Source organism: Dermacentor albipictus, chromosome 7 (genome assembly GCF_038994185.2).
Source record: "Dermacentor albipictus isolate Rhodes 1998 colony chromosome 7, USDA_Dalb.pri_finalv2, whole genome shotgun sequence".
In the NCBI taxonomy this organism is placed as follows: Eukaryota; Metazoa; Arthropoda; class Arachnida; order Ixodida; family Ixodidae; genus Dermacentor; species Dermacentor albipictus.
Genome location: NC_091827.1, coordinates 13,511,888 through 13,530,078, shown reverse-complemented (window position 1 = coordinate 13,530,078; position 18,191 = coordinate 13,511,888). Strand labels below are relative to the sequence as shown.

The 18,191-nt window shown below is 45.1% G+C and overlaps 1 protein-coding gene and 1 long non-coding RNA gene across 5 annotated transcripts in view; both read right to left on the bottom strand.

Moving 5' to 3' along the window:
• Positions 1-305: 305 nt before the first annotated feature.
• LOC139047327 (uncharacterized) lies at positions 306-7,129 on the bottom strand. 2 transcript variants are annotated; one of them, XR_011507098.1, is made up of 3 exons: positions 7,020-7,129; positions 6,509-6,670; positions 306-425 (listed from the first exon to the last, which is right to left on the bottom strand). It is a non-coding gene; the product is annotated as an uncharacterized lncRNA (long non-coding RNA). The 2 variants fall into 2 exon arrangements; XR_011507097.1 differs by having other exon boundaries at positions 314-430.
• Positions 7,130-10,783: 3,654 nt separating this feature from the next.
• Positions 10,784-18,191, bottom strand: part of LOC139047705 (zinc finger FYVE domain-containing protein 1-like) — a 64,582-nt gene continuing 57,174 nt past the window's right edge. For 2 of the 3 annotated variants that reach the window (XM_070521655.1, XM_070521657.1), the window contains one exon: positions 10,784-14,817. In XM_070521655.1, coding sequence (XP_070377756.1) covers positions 14,576-14,817 — 242 coding nt within the window. In that variant the 3' untranslated portion in view covers positions 10,784-14,575. The remainder of the gene's footprint in view (positions 14,818-18,191) is intronic. The other variant, XM_070521656.1, reaches the window with a different exon arrangement.

The window sequence follows — 18,191 nt, the reverse complement described above, 5'->3', positions numbered from 1 at the left end:
CGACCGGGCCTTTCTGCTTCGCATGCACGCCGGCACAGCGAGTTTCCTATGGTTTGCGCAGCGCTGCGCCGTATTAGCGAAGGGCGTGCAAGCGATGGACTGGCGTTCCGATCTCTCTTCTCTTCTCTTTTTTTTTCCTCGCGTATCCTTGTTTGTTGTGTACTGCTGGCGTCGCTTGGAAAAGAACGGCGATGACGTCGGTGCACCCGTTACGTGTCCGACTCAAGGATGTGCAGCGTCAGGACGTGTGTTTCTTTCTTTCTTCCTTTATTTATTTATTTATTTCCTCGCGATGAGCCACATTTGCGGGGCACTAATACGATTGGTCTTGGATCTCCGTTCTTGGTGTCCACCCGCACTCTCCTCCGACCGGCCCACCGCACAGCAGAACCTTGGCTCGCCGTCGATGCGGACGAATGCGCGCCCTGCACTTGGATAGCAGTGGCGGAAAAAACGTTTCAGAAAGGGTAGATGTTTGGGTAGTTGGTAGATCTAATTGAAATATCTATGGGCACTTTGCTGAGCTAAACTGCGATAGGCGAAAGCCTATCTATGAATGCCTCTGTTGCTGTTGTCTGAACAGTTCTGTGAACGGACGCTGCCGTGGCGTCGAGCGTGGGGTGCAATCACAGCCACATGGCTGCAAGGTTTTGCGGCGACGTGCGCGCATCCCCACGCGCCTGTCCGCGCTCTCCCACGCGCCCGCTCACACAGCGCCACTGACATCGCGCCTCCTCTCCTTGCTCCCCTCGCCGGTGATCACCGCTTTCCTGCGTCCGCCACTCACTGCGCCCGGACACTCATGAGCCACTGAAAGGCTTACGCCTTAAAATTCTGTGTCCTCGTGAAATTGCGACCACAGGCAAAACGTTGAACAGGCACTGAAGGCGAACGTCAAGATAAACTAAGAAGCGAGTGTTCCTAGATGCCTATACGACGTCCACTCTTAAGATTTTCAGCGTGCGTTGAAAAAAAAAAAAATGCGCATCGCTCCTAGTGATTATTAATTCAAATGTTTTTTTTCCGCCCAAAAAGATCAAGCAATAAGAGGCTAAGGAGGAATTAACTCTTAATTAACATACAGAAAATTAGCAACGAGCTAAGAAAAGCTAACGCTTTAATATTGTGACTGAGTCTGGCCAGTTCCGCGCAGTGACGATGCTGGCTGCCGTGCGGACTGCCGGGCGCAAACATGCTCATGCGGCAAACGAAAATTTCCAGGCTCTGGCCATAGCGTTTTTGTCTCCCTGGCTTTAGCGTTCGAGCTCAGGAATTTTGCTCCTAAATACAGAACGATGCGACCACAATCGTTTCGTTTGACGTAGCATTTCTGCGGAAACCCGCAAGGTGGAGAGAAGTAATTAATAAGACATCCACCCGTCCGTAGCAATTGCTACAAAGGAAATCCATACGGGTTAATTCCTCGAAAGAAAAGCCTCACAGTTGAGGGAAAATTCGCGCAAAGGCAGAAGGCGAGGAGGATGCGCGCCGACTTTCTGCGCACGCAAAGACGCAACGAGAGAGGAGGGGGGCGGAGAGTGCATAAAGCGCGGTGTTTCGCTTCCACTCCGACCGCGGATGCTCAGCTGAGCATGACGGGCGCGTCTTGGGGGTTACCTGCGAAGCCAACCTGAGATAGTTGACTTCGTGTGCGCTGTGACCTCGCGCGCCCAGTTCGTGCTGTAGTGAGTGGCAGCACGAAGAGTGTTTCGCTCACTGCTGCTGCCGCTTTTCATCACGCCAGCGTTCTGACAGCGAGTGTCTGAAGTCATCGAGTGAGATGTGTTCACGTTCGCCGTGCTTGTTAATTTACTAAACGAATATTCGCAGCAGTTTATACAGTTGATAAAGCTACTAACGTTACTGCGTATAGCTGTGTAATAATCTGCTATCGGAATCAATACTTTGCCTTTCGGGCGAAACTGCGACCCCCCCCCCCCCCCCGATCGAAAATAGAAAAGTCGGGTACCACACCAGGTCTCATTCATTCACTGAGAAGAAATTTCGGTGCGCGGAGGTCACGAAAGGAAGCAGTGCACGCTGTAGACGACTACAGAATAGACGGCGAGGAAGCAGTAACTGATGGCATCTCAAAAATAATGGTCTTGAATCGCCGTACTTCCAAAACTTACGAAACAGCGTTAGATGACTGTTCACCGCTTCGACACTGCGAAAACGAAAATCATGCAGTTGACGCTCAACAGTAACCGGCGTCACCGCTTCACATGTCGCACGATATGTTTTCTTGACGCCTTGAATATTGCACGCCGGCGGTCAGAGCTTTGTCACGCAGCACACCGCAGTACTTGAAGTTGTTGTGCAATGCCTTCGATCACCCGAAATCCGAACATGCGCTTCTTCTCATTGGGCGAATATGTCGCTTCCATATTCCAGCTCCTGTTGTCGCCGACCTTCAAGATACCTTGAGCCAAAAGCCAGAGCCGTTACCCGGGCACTCAAACGAGTACATCCGGACAAAAGTTTCGAGAACAAAACGAGATAATCTGCGCAACCCGTCAAAACTTAAAATGCGGTCTCTGGCCCCCAACCCTTTGTACAGGACAGCATTACGCACGATAGTTGCTGCCCAAACAAGTTAAAAAAAAACATCGCATCGAGTTACTACCGAGTACTCAAGCTGCAGCTTCTAGTAGGCTGAAATTTTGTCATTTCCAATAGCGACGTCCAAAGGGCAGGTATAGGGCATCATACACTTCATGGTCATCTGGCGCTGAACGCTCTTTTGAACGCCAGCGGTCCGCCAGTTCCGCGGAGCGGATGTTGCATCGCCTCGAGAGATGGCGCCACGCTGCGTGGCGCCTTCTTCAGGCGTCTATACCCGCCGCGGTGGCTTAGCGGCTGTGGTATAGCGCTGCTAAGCACGAGGTCGCGGGATCAAATCCCGGCCGCGGTGGCCGTACTTCGATGGAGGCGAAAAGCAAAAACAACCGTGTCCCGTGCATTGGGGCACTTTAACGATCCCCTGGTGATGATTATTCCGGAGTCTCCCACTACGACGTGCCTCAATGGAGTCGTGGTTTTGGCACGTAAAACCGCATAGTTCAATTGTTTCTTCTAGCCGGGCAGTGCGCTCTGTCTCCCTGGCGTCTTTCGCTGCTTGTCGTGCGGCCTTGGAAGAGGAAGGCACAGGCAACGACTGTATAGAGCTTTTGGGGGCATTTACCTAGAAAATACATTCTGTGTTGAATGGGAAGGGATGGAGAGAGAGCAGCAAGTTGATAACAAGAGACTGAGATAGGGGTGCCCTCTATCCCACTGTTATTTATGATGTACATGATAAGGGCGCTAGAGGGATGCAATATTGGGTTTAATATTTCATACAAAAGAGGCGGGTACAATAGTAGCGCAGCAGCTTCCAGGTTTGCTTTATGCGGACATTGCGCTGCTAGCTAACAAGCAAAGTGATGTACAACGTCTGGCTAATATCTACGGACAGGAAAGCGATAATTTAGGTCCGAAATTTAGCATTAGAAAAACAGGTGTTATGGTATTCAATGAAAACAGTGGACAGACAGTGCCATACAGGGCCAGGAAATACCTCGGGTGAAAAAATATATATACCTTGGTATATAGATAAATGAAGGCAATATATATATGGAAACACAGGAAAAAGAAATAACAGGAAAGGGGAAGAGTAATGCAGCTATAATGAAACACAGAGCGCTATGGGAATACAATAGGTAAGAGTAGCTCCGGGTTATGTGGAACGGTGTAATGGTTCCAGGACTTGCTGTGTTGCTTGAAGTCGGGGGTACAATCAGGACTCGATGGCAACCAAAGGTCATTGGGACACCTCGCATTGGGCGCTCACGGGAAGACTACAAATGAAGCTGCGCAGAGTGAAATGAGCTGGACAAGTTTTCAAATGGGCCTCCGAGTGAAATTGATTATGAAGAACGACTGAGGAATACGGAAGAAAGCAAATGGGCTGGGAGAATGTTCAGATATTCGTACAGGAAAGACATTGATTCACAGTGGAGGAAAAGAACTAGAAAGCTTACCAGCAAGTATGAGACCGGTATGGTGAGCAACATGGCAAAAAAGAATGTCCAGCGCAAAGTCAGAGAAGCCGAGAAAATCGTATAGGTGGCAGCAGTGGAAGGTAAACCTGCTACAAGTAACTACGCAAGAGGAAAAACCGAAATCTGGAAAGAAACAATTTACGACAACTCAAAGGGAAGCTATTTTTGAGGCAAAATCAGGATGCCTTAGAACAAGCACTAATAAAGCGATATACAACAGGAAAGAAGAACCATGTGCTTGCTGTGGTAAAGCTAGGGAAACAATGGAGCATGTTTTATTAAAATGTCAAGACATCTGCCCAGCGGTCGATCCAGGCTCCTCTGGGGTCCTTGAAGCCCTTGGTTTCAGTGAGAACAGGGGGGAAAGTAAAGAAGTCTGCAGTAGGAGATTACTACGAGACAATTAGAAGTATGGTCGAAGTAGTGAGGCAAACAAAAACGTTCCTAATAGGGGTTCAGAAAGTCTGGTGATGGAAATTTTTGCTTTCTTTTTTTTCTAGGATAGGTAGTACATTATGCAGAATAATAGAAAGAACGTGGTGGTGCAACCCACTGCCCCGTTTCAAAGGGGCCGCCCATAGCATCCATCCATCCATCCTAAGCGCGCTAACTCGGGAATTCCCCGGCGAACGATTCTCTTCTCGGCCTCCAGGCGCCTTCCTCTTTCGGTGCTCGCTTCCTTCGCAGGGACACTCATAATCTCGCCGATTGCACAGACGAGGCATGTATGCTTGCGCGTAATGAACTTGGCAAGGCAGTTCGCAGCACTTGAGTTATGACACTGCGATGGCCTTGGATACATTGCGCGCGCCATATTTGCCACAGCCGCCCTCACCAATGTGCTCCACAGCAGAAAAATGAAAGTTCGCGATGACATTGCCATCCCCCGGCGTGGGTGTCGGTGAGAGCGTCAAGAATAGACAAATGGCCTCGTCTAATGTATGCAATATTGCCACCTGAAGAAATATACATATGGCATGCATGTGCCCGTCTCATTGGCTTGGCTTTTCCATTCATAACTTGGACCATATGCAAAAATGAAGCACCTTGCCCATGCCTGCAGTTTGGAGTCCCCGTCGTGCTATGATAATCGTGGAAAAACCTTTTTCTGGTTTTTCAGCCTCCCTACACTTAACGTGCAAAGTCGACAACCGCAAACACAACCACCCAGCACCGAACAGTGCTAATGTTCTCACATGCTTAGAACCGCGAGACTTGACACACTAGGGGGAGGAAGGGGGTATTCTCCAAGAGTCCACCTAAGGTCTCCTCGATTTGGCTGCACTTTTTGCACTAGTTCAGAAAAGTGTCGTGCCAGTGCAGAGCCAGTTCTTGAAGTGTGAGTGTAGTGCGACACTAGCGCTTTCGGTGCAGCGGTCAAATCGAGGACAAAAGTGCAGGAACGTACAGGCCTTCGTCTGCTGCGATTGGGTGACTGTGGCTTTCTTTTGTTGGTGTGTGCCGCGAGCGTAAACGTGTGCGCATTGCCTTTTTTCGCCCTGTGGGAAGAATTTAAGTATTAGTACCTGGAAATTAGTTCAACTTCGGCATCATTATTTAGAAAGCATGACCAAGCGCAGTTTCCCGTGCTCTTGCGCAAGATGTTCCCAACAGAGCATGACACTTCATGCCCCTTTTGCAGACGGTCAAAAGGCACTCTAGCACACATCCTTGCAGAGTGCACCAAGCTCAAGACCAAATCGAGTGCTAGAGTGCTGCACCCCCTGAACTAGTGCAGGAAGTGCAGCCAAATCGAGGAGACCTCTAGTGTACATGTCCATTTCGTCTTCTGCTGAAGTACTAATTGGCTGGGCTGGGGTACGCGTCAGGAGGCAGGCACTCCAACCAATCAGCACCGCAGCAGCAGACAAAATGGACACGTCCACCGAGAGGACTTTTACAGAATAACCTCTCAAAACCCATTAACCGGTCGCCATTTTAGCCCTTTCAAGTGGCAATTATTTCTGTCCATTAAAAATTTACTTTCGTCACTCTTCTTTAACTTCAGTATCCTAAAAACCATACAGCTATAGCGGAATCCTTCGCTCATTTTTGCCAAGTTTACAGAATGTGGACTCAATACGACCATTCCCTACAGGAATGTCACATATGAGAATATCAAACACTCTGTGTCGTAACATACTAGTAAAGATTCGCCTATGAAGCATCCTGAAAAATAAGTCAACCTGCCACAGGAAGACACACGGACATGGAGAGCAAACTCCCAGCTGTCTACTTTCCAACTTGTATTATATGTAAACTTGCCAGACAGGTCTGATCGGAAGTGTTTCAGGAGATATGCGACACGTTTTAAAGGGCAACACCGGTGATTTTTTTATGTGAACGGATGTCAATGAAATTCGCTGGGTATGTTCCTCTGAACACTTCCGCCACGTCCTTAAAAATAAGCAGGTTCGAGATTTGCAATTTTTTACAGATGAATGTAATTGTCTTGAACACCTTACCTTGCTTCCTCCTCAGTTACAGGCCACATTGTGCATGACTTTAAGAGTTCCATGCAAAGCATGCCGGGATCGTGCAGACGACAGCGTCGAGCGTGTCGAGGATTCGATGATCGTGAACTGGTGCATGGCGTGAGAAGTTGCCGTGGCGAAAAGTTGCGTTTGCTGTACACATGCAAGAGATGGGAGGAAAGTGGTATTGCATTGTTGACTGCACAAACTTCAGCCCTCACCGTCTGCACACAGTTTGAATCGATGCTGATTGCATTCAGCGGAGGTTAAGCCTATATGTCACAGTCGCGTAGTTCATGCGTCTGCTGCTGGACTAATTAAGCTACAATTAAGCCATCAGGATGAAGCAAACTCCTGTAGTTCAGTTTTGACTATACGGATGCGAAATAAACCATTCCTAATTTTGTACAGTGCATACACGAAAAGCGAGAAGCGACGACACGGAGCAGTATTGACATTGGTACGTTGCCATTTTCGACGGCAAGCTGCCCGCCGCACTCACCAGCACTTCTCTAAATTAAAGGCGACTATGAACAAGGGTGTACTTTTACATACTGTCATGCAGATTCATTGTTTAGCTTCCGAGGTGCACTGCTTGTCTCGTATCTCAAGTTGACAGCAAGTGTAGGCCCCTCTACACAGCAGTGCAAACAACCGCCTTGTTCAGCAGCCAACGGTGTCTGTACTGGCATCGGTATTACCGTGAGAAAACTGTGTTCTGTAAATGAACGACCATATGCGCAAAGTCCTCATATATGTTCACTTTACGGAACATGTGTGTGCATGAGGAGAATAAGAAGAATGATACATAGGCAACGCAACAACGCTCCCGTACTGTCTCCGGCTCACTGTTTTCGAAGGTGTGTGGTCACTCATATCAGCGCCATTCAGAGTGATGCAACGGTGCTTACATGCACAAAATCTGCCTGTTTTGATATGCTCTGACATTAATTGATGTCAGTGATGAGCAGCTAGCATTATATCTCAAGCGATCAACGAGTGGTCGTTGTACCTGCCGATGTAAACAAATGTGCCGTTTGCTGCTTTGGAATGTTAACGGCCTTCTTGCGAAGTACAAATGCAGAAAGTCGCTGTCCACATCGTACAGTGAGCATGCGAATTGCTTTCTTGAGAAGGGGTAAAACACCTAAAGTAGCAAGCAGCACATATAAAATCAATGGTTAAGGTTGTACGGCCTTGGTTTTAATGTTGCAGCACGATATGTAGTGCATGGGAGCTGGCTCTCGTGGTGGCGGGTCGAATGCAAACGGCAATTCATGGCTATTTAATTCATCAGAATCATAACTGGCAATATTTGACACATCCGAAGAGCTGGCGCAGCTGACTGTCACCCGAAGGTCCAGCGCCGTCACGGTTCAGCCTAGCGTCTGCTCTTCGCTGCCAGCGGGCGAGACCAGCATGCCTTGCGCGCCTTTTTTGGTGGGGACACTTGTGGCGTCACACGAAGAGGTTCGATGGGCTGCTTGGTCAGGTTCCAGCTTAGTTTTGTGGTTTTTGGCTTGTTTAAAATTACTTTCGAATTTGCATAGCAATGCAAGTATCAGACGCGTGACAGCTGGCATGTCTCGGGAACTTAAATATTCCATTACCTTGACACTGTAAAAAAATCGCCGGAGTCGCACTTAAGCACTATTAGGTTCCTCGGTGTTTCTGCTTTTGAAGCACTATCTTGGCATGCACACTACGCCTGACGGGAATGAGTAAGCATGCTGTCCTTCCAGGTCTCAACAAGCACCCAGAAGTCCATGCTGAAGATGTTTGTATGCCTAGGCATACAGAAATTGATAGAAACAAAACGTTTTGTGGTGGCATTCTGCCCTGGTGTTTTAATAGGATGACAATAAGATGTGGTTCATCTTTCTGGAGAGTGGACAATCAGCACAATGTTAAAACACAAATTAAAATCTTCTTAGCCCTTAGATGAGGTGCAGCAGGCATCACTATAACGTTCACGAAAAATGTATACTAAAAAGTATGTGTGCATGACACTATTCAATGAGGATGTCCGTGGCCTTTAAAAAAAGGGGGGAGGGGGATAAGCATACATGCTTGTAACATATGACGTACACATATACAACATAACACTATTTCCACTTACAATCAAAACACCAATATTGGGCAGCACTTAATTGCATAATGTCTTTAAAAAATATAGCATAGCTTCATTTATCAAAGCACCCAATGCTCATTATATTACAACTTACATAAAATCTTGCTGGCAATCTAACAACTACAGTAGAATGTCAGTAAGCAGCAATTCAACGTAGTAGCGGGGAAAAAGTAATATGAACATTGTTTTCACGCAAACAAGGCTGCTGCTGCGACAAAATTGAGAAGACATAAAACATATTAATAAGGTTCTGTAGTTCCTGACAGAATACCTGCTCTCCTATTAATACCTATACTCCACTTTACAGTTAATGTGCAACACTGTGGAAGCTAGACCAACTTTGTAGAGCAACTTTCACATCTGTGAAAAAGCACTGTCAGATGCTACAGAAAAAAAAAAAAAAGGCTGAGCATTAAAAATAAGCCATCTGCTAAAGAAATACCTATACAACCAAGTTTTACGGCACCTATTTTCTATCCGTCTCTGTCTTTTTTTTTTTCTAGTGCAGTGGAATGCATGCGAGTCAGTGTCCAATGCTACAATGGTAATGTAGAACATTTATCAGAATTTTTTTACCTGCAGCTGCGATCATCTTTATGCAGTCCAATACTGGAAACAATGACAGGTGAGCGCGACTACAATTGTATGCCAGCATTGGTGGGAATCGGACAAGTGCAGCCCTAACAGTAAGAAATTAATCTTATCAAGTATATGTTCATGCATATATAGCCACACGGTTTCATGGTTTCCTGTTGAATTGCTTTAGTCATACACAAGTCACATTCTATTGAGCCAAACCGTATTTTCATAAACAACACACCAGTTTTACACAGGATGCGCAGTTGTGCAACAGGTCACTTATGTGCAGTAGTCTGCGATAACACGGTAGATCTGCAAATGCTAGTACCAGTTTCACCGTAGAGCATTGCGACATACCATTTTTCGCGACTTTCAGTGCCAATTTTAAACAGTAATATTTTCTCTAAATCATGACCAACACGTTTGGTTCAATTACTGTAAATCATGTGTTTTAATTTCCACCAAAATATCATGACCTGTTCCGAGAAAATTATTATTTTATTATTATTAATTAGTCTGAGCAGTTAGTCCTTGAACATAATACCATACATTAGATTAGGAATACGATAAGGAGTTCTTGTGTAGATGGTGCCTAAGTGTGTTAAAATGTATTCTATGTTCTTTTCACAGCAGCATTTCATAACTGCTGTCCTGCACAGCAGGGAGGGCTCAACAGGTGTTCCTGTTCCTCATGATGAAGATGACATCTATGCTATCAGGTTAGAAAAGAAATAATAGTTCTGCTTGATGTGTTACACACGTTAACATGCGACTGACATAGAAAAGCCAGCTCGAAATGAGGCAAGAGCATGAGCACAGTTGATTGCGATCAGAAGACAAAAAGTTGCAATTGCCAACATAACAACAGCAAACGAGATGACAGTGACAGACTTGGTGTGACGAGGAATGCCAGGAGCGCGTGCGACTGCGAGGAAATGAGAATTCAATGCTGTTGGCATGCAGGAAAGGCTGTTCACAGACTGGCTGTCAGCTGCCCGTGCTTCTCAATGGGTCATCTCACTAATCTCCATTGCAATGTTCAAGGGACATGGCAGAAAGTTCACTTGGAAGAAATTTTTAAGTTGTCCATTAAGAGAGCTAAATTGACAAACCCATGCCCTTTTGATTCAGAGTTGGATTTCTAAACCACTCGACCATGAAATTCGTGGAATAATATATTTAGATGACCGAAATTCGTGTGCTGCTTTCACAGCACTGCACATTAAGCATAAAGTGAAGCATAATAATTGAAAATACATGGCCACCTGATGATTGGGTAACTGAGAATGTCTGTAAAGAGAGAAAAATAGAAACAGTCTCTGTAGCACGCCGCAACCTTCGCTTCTCATTCCAACGAGCAGCTCTGTCTCCAAGAGGCATCTCACCTCGTGAGTGTCTAGCAGAGGCAAGCGCAGCTGGTTATATACCGCCGCGACGCCACGAGCGACGGCGCGAGTTGGAGCCCCGTTTCTCCTCTGTCGTGACGTCACGGTGTCACGTGGTATTGAAGGCGACACCGCCGCGCCTGAGGAGCTGGGTTGAGCTCTAGTAATATGCTTCACATAAAAAAAATGTGGTTGGGTTGTGCCATTACCAAGCATGAAACTATAGTACATACCACACATGGCACTATGTTTGTATGCTTGAACATGTGCCAGGAAGCCCTACCAGTCGACACACACGAACAAAGAAAAAATGTGAAACCTAAGTTTACGTTGATCACGACAAATTTGCAACTAAAATACACAAGCACAATTTGCTACTTTATAGGCCAGCGATGAGAAATTGGTTTTCGTTTGTTGGACAGTGAGGGTGTTTTAGCATAGTGTTACTGTTTACCATTACCATCTGCTATGACTGCACATGTAGGGAGGTTAGAGAGCTGTCAGTATTTGTCGCTACTCTCCGGCAAGCTTACCGGGACAGATTGTAGATAACTCAGCAACAAAAGGGAAAAAATCTGGCACACCTCCAGCCAAGATATGCTGTGATGTGATCTAGCAGAAATCGGAACACTTTTGTGGCTCAATTACATTTTTCTTAGGACTACCAGCATCATAGCAAACAGCTGACCTTAATAATGACAAAACTATGCTAACACTTTGTCATCACAGCACGAGATGAGACTAAGCGAGGGATGTTTGCACCACTGACTTCTTTTTGTCATGAAGAAGAGCAAGTAGCGAGGGTGAATTAGGATTGAAGCAGGTAGCCTGATTGATGCCACATGTCATGGTAACCGGCAGCAGCTGCCATGGTAAACTCCCTACATGCATGCAGTCATGGCAGACAACATTATTAAGATGATAACACTATGTTACAACATTCTATTGTCATTCATCGATCCTCCTGTAATGAGAGCATACGTGTATCTATGATTGGCTGGGTTTAAAGTCTCAAAGCAAACTAGGGGCCACGAGGGACCTGTACTTTGGTGATTAGATTTGGATTCATTTTGACTACCTGGGCTTCTTTAACACTCACTCAATGGCCACTACAAGTTTCCATTGGAATGTGGCTGAGGAGTCAAGGAAATTAACCCGCAAACTTTTTCCATGTATCAAAATGCTGTAAGCCATTGTAGCGCTTATAGAAGCGTAATTGCGTTAGTCTAGTCGCAGACAAGCCAAGCATATTTGGTCGTCTGCAATTTCCTAACATCAGCATGCGTTTGTGTGCCCTCATCAAATTACTTCAGGTTGCTGCACTTTTCCTGTCCTCAAACGTGTCTGCAGCATACTGCTTACAAAAGGCTGCATTCGTTTTGAGACCCATTTCCTGCCAGTGTTGGCACTGCCTAGATGCTACTAAACACCTGTGCCGTCTCAACGACATGCCTCTGCCGGCTGTCAAACTATGGAAGTACTGGCAACAACGTAATCGCCCTCCGATTTTGAAAGAGTGATAGGCTATTTGAGCTCCAGTGAATATAAGTAAATAATGATGACTGACTGCCACTTGACAGTGTAGCTGGCAAGCTCGACTCTGCATTAGTTATAGGCCATGTTAACAAACATTTGGTACAGAAGCTTTTTCAGGTACGAAGAAAAGACCTACAAAAGGTTCTCTGAAACAGTAACCCACATAAAAATGTCGGCGCATGAAACTGCCCTACACAGCTATTTGCTTTTGCATGTAAAAGCCACAAACAAATTTGCCAACGGCAGATCTTAAGCTCACAAAGCAACCACGAAAATTTGTTCTTCAGTATATGAGCAATTACTGTGTATACACAAGCTTGTGAATACATACAATAAACCAATTTGGTTGGTACACAAGTGTGTAAAAGCCTTCTGTTGCTACACATGACTGCACTAGATGAGCAAAAATATGCACATCACATCAGGTGCCCACAAAGTACTATCAAAACACATGGTACATATAGCAAAGAACATTGGAATGCACAACAAATTCAGTAAGACACATATCAAATATATAATGAAAGCCAGAATGGCACGTAGAACCAAATATAATACCCGCGCTGTAATATATTGTTAACGACTGTTCCGATTTCAAGAAGCTACTAAAATTACAAAAGAATGCAGAAAAATGTGTAAGAGGAAACAATGGGCACGAATTTTTGGCTTCTCAAGAAAGACTGAAGAGGTGAAGTAGATGTGTGCCTGACGCATCTCAATACTGATTGCCTACAGGGAAACCTCAAGTGAGCATTTGCGAGTTTAGTAATCTTCATTAATTTGATTACTTTCCGATAAATTTTTGAAAGTGACAAGAAATTGACATAATGAAGTACCCAAGAACAAAAAAACTTTCAAACTTGATGGTCTCACATTAAAGTGCCCTTGACCAGGTTTGGCCATCTTATTCAGACAAGCACAGCACACACTTCACCCGCTGACTATCACCTCTGCAAAGCTTTACAGTACTGCCTGCCCACAGAAACAGCTGACATTTTCAAGCCATACACCGCACATCCTCCCTCTCAAGGAAGTACCACAGCCAGCCAGAGTCGAGGTAACTCGCAGAAATGCCGCGACGTAAATCGCAGTCCTAGCAACATCACTCACTATGACACGTCACTTTGGTAAATCATCCAATGCAGAATGCACAACTCCGCCACTGGAAATGCACCATTCAGGGGGAAAGAGGGGGGGGGGGGTTCATTTGTCTCACTGCAGGTTCACATGCCATGTGAACCTGACGCGGTCCCTTGGCTCTAGTACGAGAGAAGGCGGGGAAGAAACGTCGCTTGCAGTCGCTACTCAAGGCAGAAGGAGAGGGTATCTGTTGACAGTCGCGCTTGACTACTGGTGGTATGGTAACAGGGCACCTTATTTTTATCTCCTTCAATAATAAATGGTACTGAAAAATTATTCAAGTAAAACAATTTCATATGACTTTTTCCGACTTCCAGTGTATAACTAAAATTTGCAATAGGGTCTGATGTACAATCGATCATCGTTTGGAGATGAATCTATAGTAGCAAGCGTCCCTAAACTCATAGTTGCATGAGAAAACTGCATTGTGCTGAATATGTTCTCAGTAGTGTTACATTTCTAAAAGATCTCTGTGTGCATCATATTCTCTTAATAAATCATATGACGAAAAGATACTGCTATGAGCACACCAAGAAAAAAGGTAACACTGTCACTGAATTCAGGACATAAACGTCGTTCAACCCATCTCCATAAAATAGTGCCTCTATTTCTCATCAACACTGCCAATCACAGTCACTTCCGACTACAAATCGAGTCATTATATTAAAATCCTGCTAAATATGCACCACGACCACACTTCGGACAACTTCCAATAGCTGTATGCATATATGAATAACTCTCCAGAAGGAAAGAAAATGAACAGCAGCAGCTTAGATATAAAAATCGGAATGCAGCTCCGCCTATCCATGTCCCGGTTGCATACCATGGCACAAAAGACTCAGCATTTCATGTGCAGGGCAGGACACTGTCATCATGTTTATAAAAGCTCATGTTTGAGTAAGACATCTGTACAATATCCAAAGATCACTTGAACATAATGCATTCTTCTATTGCACCCAAGCCTAACCATGATCACTTAGTCTCTCCACTGTACACTAGAACAATGTTTATGCTTTTGCTATGATGCCAGTTTGGGGCTAACGCCCATCTATCCACAATCGCAACCAGCCTGCATGAGAACAAATTTATACAGTATAACACCTTGCGAGCAATTCATGACCATGTAAACCACTGAAGCCCACAAGTCTGTGATGGTCACTTCTTCAGGACACAACTAGAACTAAGCTCAAACGTTACACTGCACTACACTTGCACAGCACCATGGTGTTCCTAAGAATACAGTGTCATCACCTTTTTATGGTCCTGTGCACTACACTGGTGCGTTGCTTATCACAGCTCTAGTCGTTCATCGCACTCCTTACACACACGGACTGCACTTTCCCAGCCACGGGAGATGACAGGCCGGCGAGCCATTGAGCAGTCGTTGCAGACGCCCCGTCCGCAACTACGGCAGTGATGGATCGTATTGCGTGGACCAAATTTTTCACTGCAAATGGCGCACTTGGTCAGCTCATGGTCTGGCTCCCAGTAGGTAGGTCGGGCCGTGTCCTTTATCAAACCTAGAACAGATCCTTGATCGAGCAAAGTTTTGTTTGGTTTCTTTCATCTAGCTGCCTCCTTTGTCAACACAGCTTGATGCAAACACACACAACTGTAACCAGTGTGGCCAGATTTTGCTTGAGAAATAGTCCATCGAAACATTCTTTTTTTAGTATATTAACCTTAATGACAGTGATGCCTCGAATACCAAAGAAATCACTTAAGATGCATAATGATTATGGTTTCACTTTAAACTTGATGTAAAGTGTTTATTGAAGACCCTTCTAAAAATGCGCCATGTTTTACAAGAAACTGTCTTCATTAAGAATTTCGTTATATCAAAAAGGCAATAGCATTGCTCTTTTTTCTGATTTGAAACCTGACTACTGTCTGCTAATTTTAAAGAAACGTCTAAAAACAGCAACACTGCATAAGCACAGAAAACACTGTTCTAGGCGTGCATGCAGTGTTTGTCTATGCTTTATTGACCGCGTGTGCAATACACAAAGGAATAGGCTTAAGTTTTACAAAATCATCTGCCATTATCAAGGTGTCAAGCGAACCAACTTTATACCTGAATGTTTCATGATCTCGTTGTCCAATCTAACCCTCTGTTGTCCCCGACTACATTTATCTTTCTCTGGCACTTCTTACATTACTCTTAAACAATAAGTTACCTATTTCATGTGCAACATGTCCTTCTCAACACTGCTTTTCCCCGTGTCTACTGTAATGGTACAAAGACTACTGCATTCTGTCAGATGCTTTTTTTTTTGTTCCCAATAATATAATTAATTGACTGAGTCTATTTGAAGACCCATGTATTATGCAGATTTCAATTTGTTTACAAAATTACTCATTCCTTGTAACCCCATGCTGTACTTATAGCTCTCCCTACTAGCCATATGTTATGAGGTTAAACATGTGTACTTTTTTTCCTTGAATGAATGAATGCTACTGAGCAAGAAGTAAAATTTAAGCACAATTTAAGCATGCACAAGGAAGGCATACGAGGTAGCAAAAGGTAAAGACAAAAAAAGATCAGCACACAATGCCTGCTCTGGATGCAAGCTCATTTACTGCAATGGCAGTTATTGCCCCCAACTTAGCACAAGGTCAGTGTTTTTTTTCTTCTTTTTTGCACTATGTCCCCAAATTATTTTCGGTGACACAACAACGATGGTGGCAGCATGAAAGACCGCATTTTGCTGTCCGACATGCAAGACAATGAAAAACTCCACGTGCAAAACAAAGACTCAAGAACTTGATCTTGAACTGTAGTGCGAAGTGACACAGACAGAGACTAGAAATAGACAGGATGGGCTCTATTTCTCAACTGCCCATTCTACTTCTGTCTGTTTTCAGTCTCTGTCCATGTCACTTCACGCTACAATCCAAGATCACGTTACCGTACCAACTTGGCCAACTTTCTATCCTTTTGCACGACTCAAGGACTACCATGCTGAGAGCCACACTGCAAGTAAATGCAATATCATGCACCAGTTACGGTGTGCCCGTGCACTGCATGCTGTTTCAACTAAAACTGCACTGCACTGCCTGCAAAAGCTTTGAAGTGCAAAAACTTGCCCGATAGCTCAATGGTTAACAGGGTGTCTACCAAGTTGACATTTCCAAATTCCCTGAGTTTTCCAGGTTTTCCCTGAGTGCCATTGCAAATTTCCCTGAGTGATGCAGAACTATGTTTTATGTCAAGACGGGCTGAAAACATGTCGCCTGAGGCTGTCACTCCCTAGTAGGCACATGAAAAAAATTAAAGAAGCGACTTAATCCAATTTGAATACTAAAAAGTAGTGTTTATGTTATTCAAGAAGAGAATAGAAGGCAGTGGTTAGTAAAATGCACAGCAAATAAAGTGTCTTCGAAAAACATTGCAATGGAGTCAGACATTCTCAAATATGAATAAAAAGGAGATGCATATAGAAGCAAATATTTTCGAATATGAGCTATTCCTATCAACTGATTGCAATCTCAGTGGTATGAGGCCCGAATTCTGTCACAATTGAGATTCTCTCTCAACACTCGTAAGTAAACCCCAACTGTACTGAAATACTCTCAGCCCGCGCACGACGCCCGAGTGTTGTGTTTCACTGCTTTAAAGAGTTTATTTTGGTTTGGATGAGGGACACCTGCATCTCGGCATCAGCCAAAACTTTATTTTTTGAGCTCAAGCTCCTTCAAAACGGCGGCAGCAAGCTTCCTTTCCCGTTTATTCCTCAATGCGTAGTTCATTTCTGTTCTTGTCCTCCTTCCGCCACTCGTTCGCCCCAAGGACCATTTGAAGCATCTTGGTCAGTTGCACAGTCCACGACCGATTTTTCGAACTCCCTAGGGGCCGCGAAAACATCCGAAAATTCGGCCAGTTGCAAAAAAAATAAATGCGTGTCATTTACTGCCCTTAGGGACTCAAACCGCCACAGGCACGTTCGAAAACGCTCTGAAGGCCTGTCGCTACACATATTAGACATATCGGTGCTCGTAATGTGACAGGAAATACCGGGTGCACGCGTGTATAATTAAGGAATACATACTGTTTTCCGTGGCAATAGCCCCTTCCCACGCTTGTTATGCTTCACTGCAATACTTTTGTGTATGCTTCACCAAGTAACATTTCTTTCAGAGGCGAAGCTGACTTTCAGGTACCGGCATTTTCTATGTCAATCGCGAGGATCACATAGGCGGAGTCCATGCCATTGCTGGCAGCAGCTAATTCTTTCAATAAAAAACTCGGCGCCCAACGATAAGAAGTTTCATAGCGAACGTCGAAGCAGCTAGGCCTAGCGTTGCCGCAGTGGTGGCAACGGCTGCCAGCGGATCTGCGTGCGAGAGTGCCGGTTCGAGGTGGCGAAGCAATCAAAATGGCAGCCGTGGTTCCTTTGATTATTGCCGTTTCGAACCTGCCATCACAGCAAAACGTCCAGAAAATCGGACGGCGAAGAGTTCTTGCGTCGGAAATTTCACACGTTCTGATACGTTGACTCTGTGGGGTACGTGACGGTGCCGCGAAGCCGTCCAAATTATTGGGAATCCGGAAAGTCAGTCCTTGACTGTACACTAGCCACTCCTCCAGCCGACGGCAGGGCGTCAAAGACGATTCATTACGATTCCTGTCTGTTACTCGAGCCAGCATTACTGCGACTTTCGACCCTTTCAGTAAAATTGCTGCTAATTTTCCCTGATGGAGGCCCAAATTCCCTGAGCTTTCCCTGACTTTTTCCAGACTACTAAAAATCCCTGAGAATTCCCGGTTTTCCCGGTTGGTAGACACCCTGGTTAATGCGTTGGGCATGCAGCTGCAGATTGCTGCAAGAGCACAGCTTCAATTCCCGGTACAGGTACTCATGGACAAAGCTTCATTTTGAAACAGGAAGTTTTATTTTTGTATTTT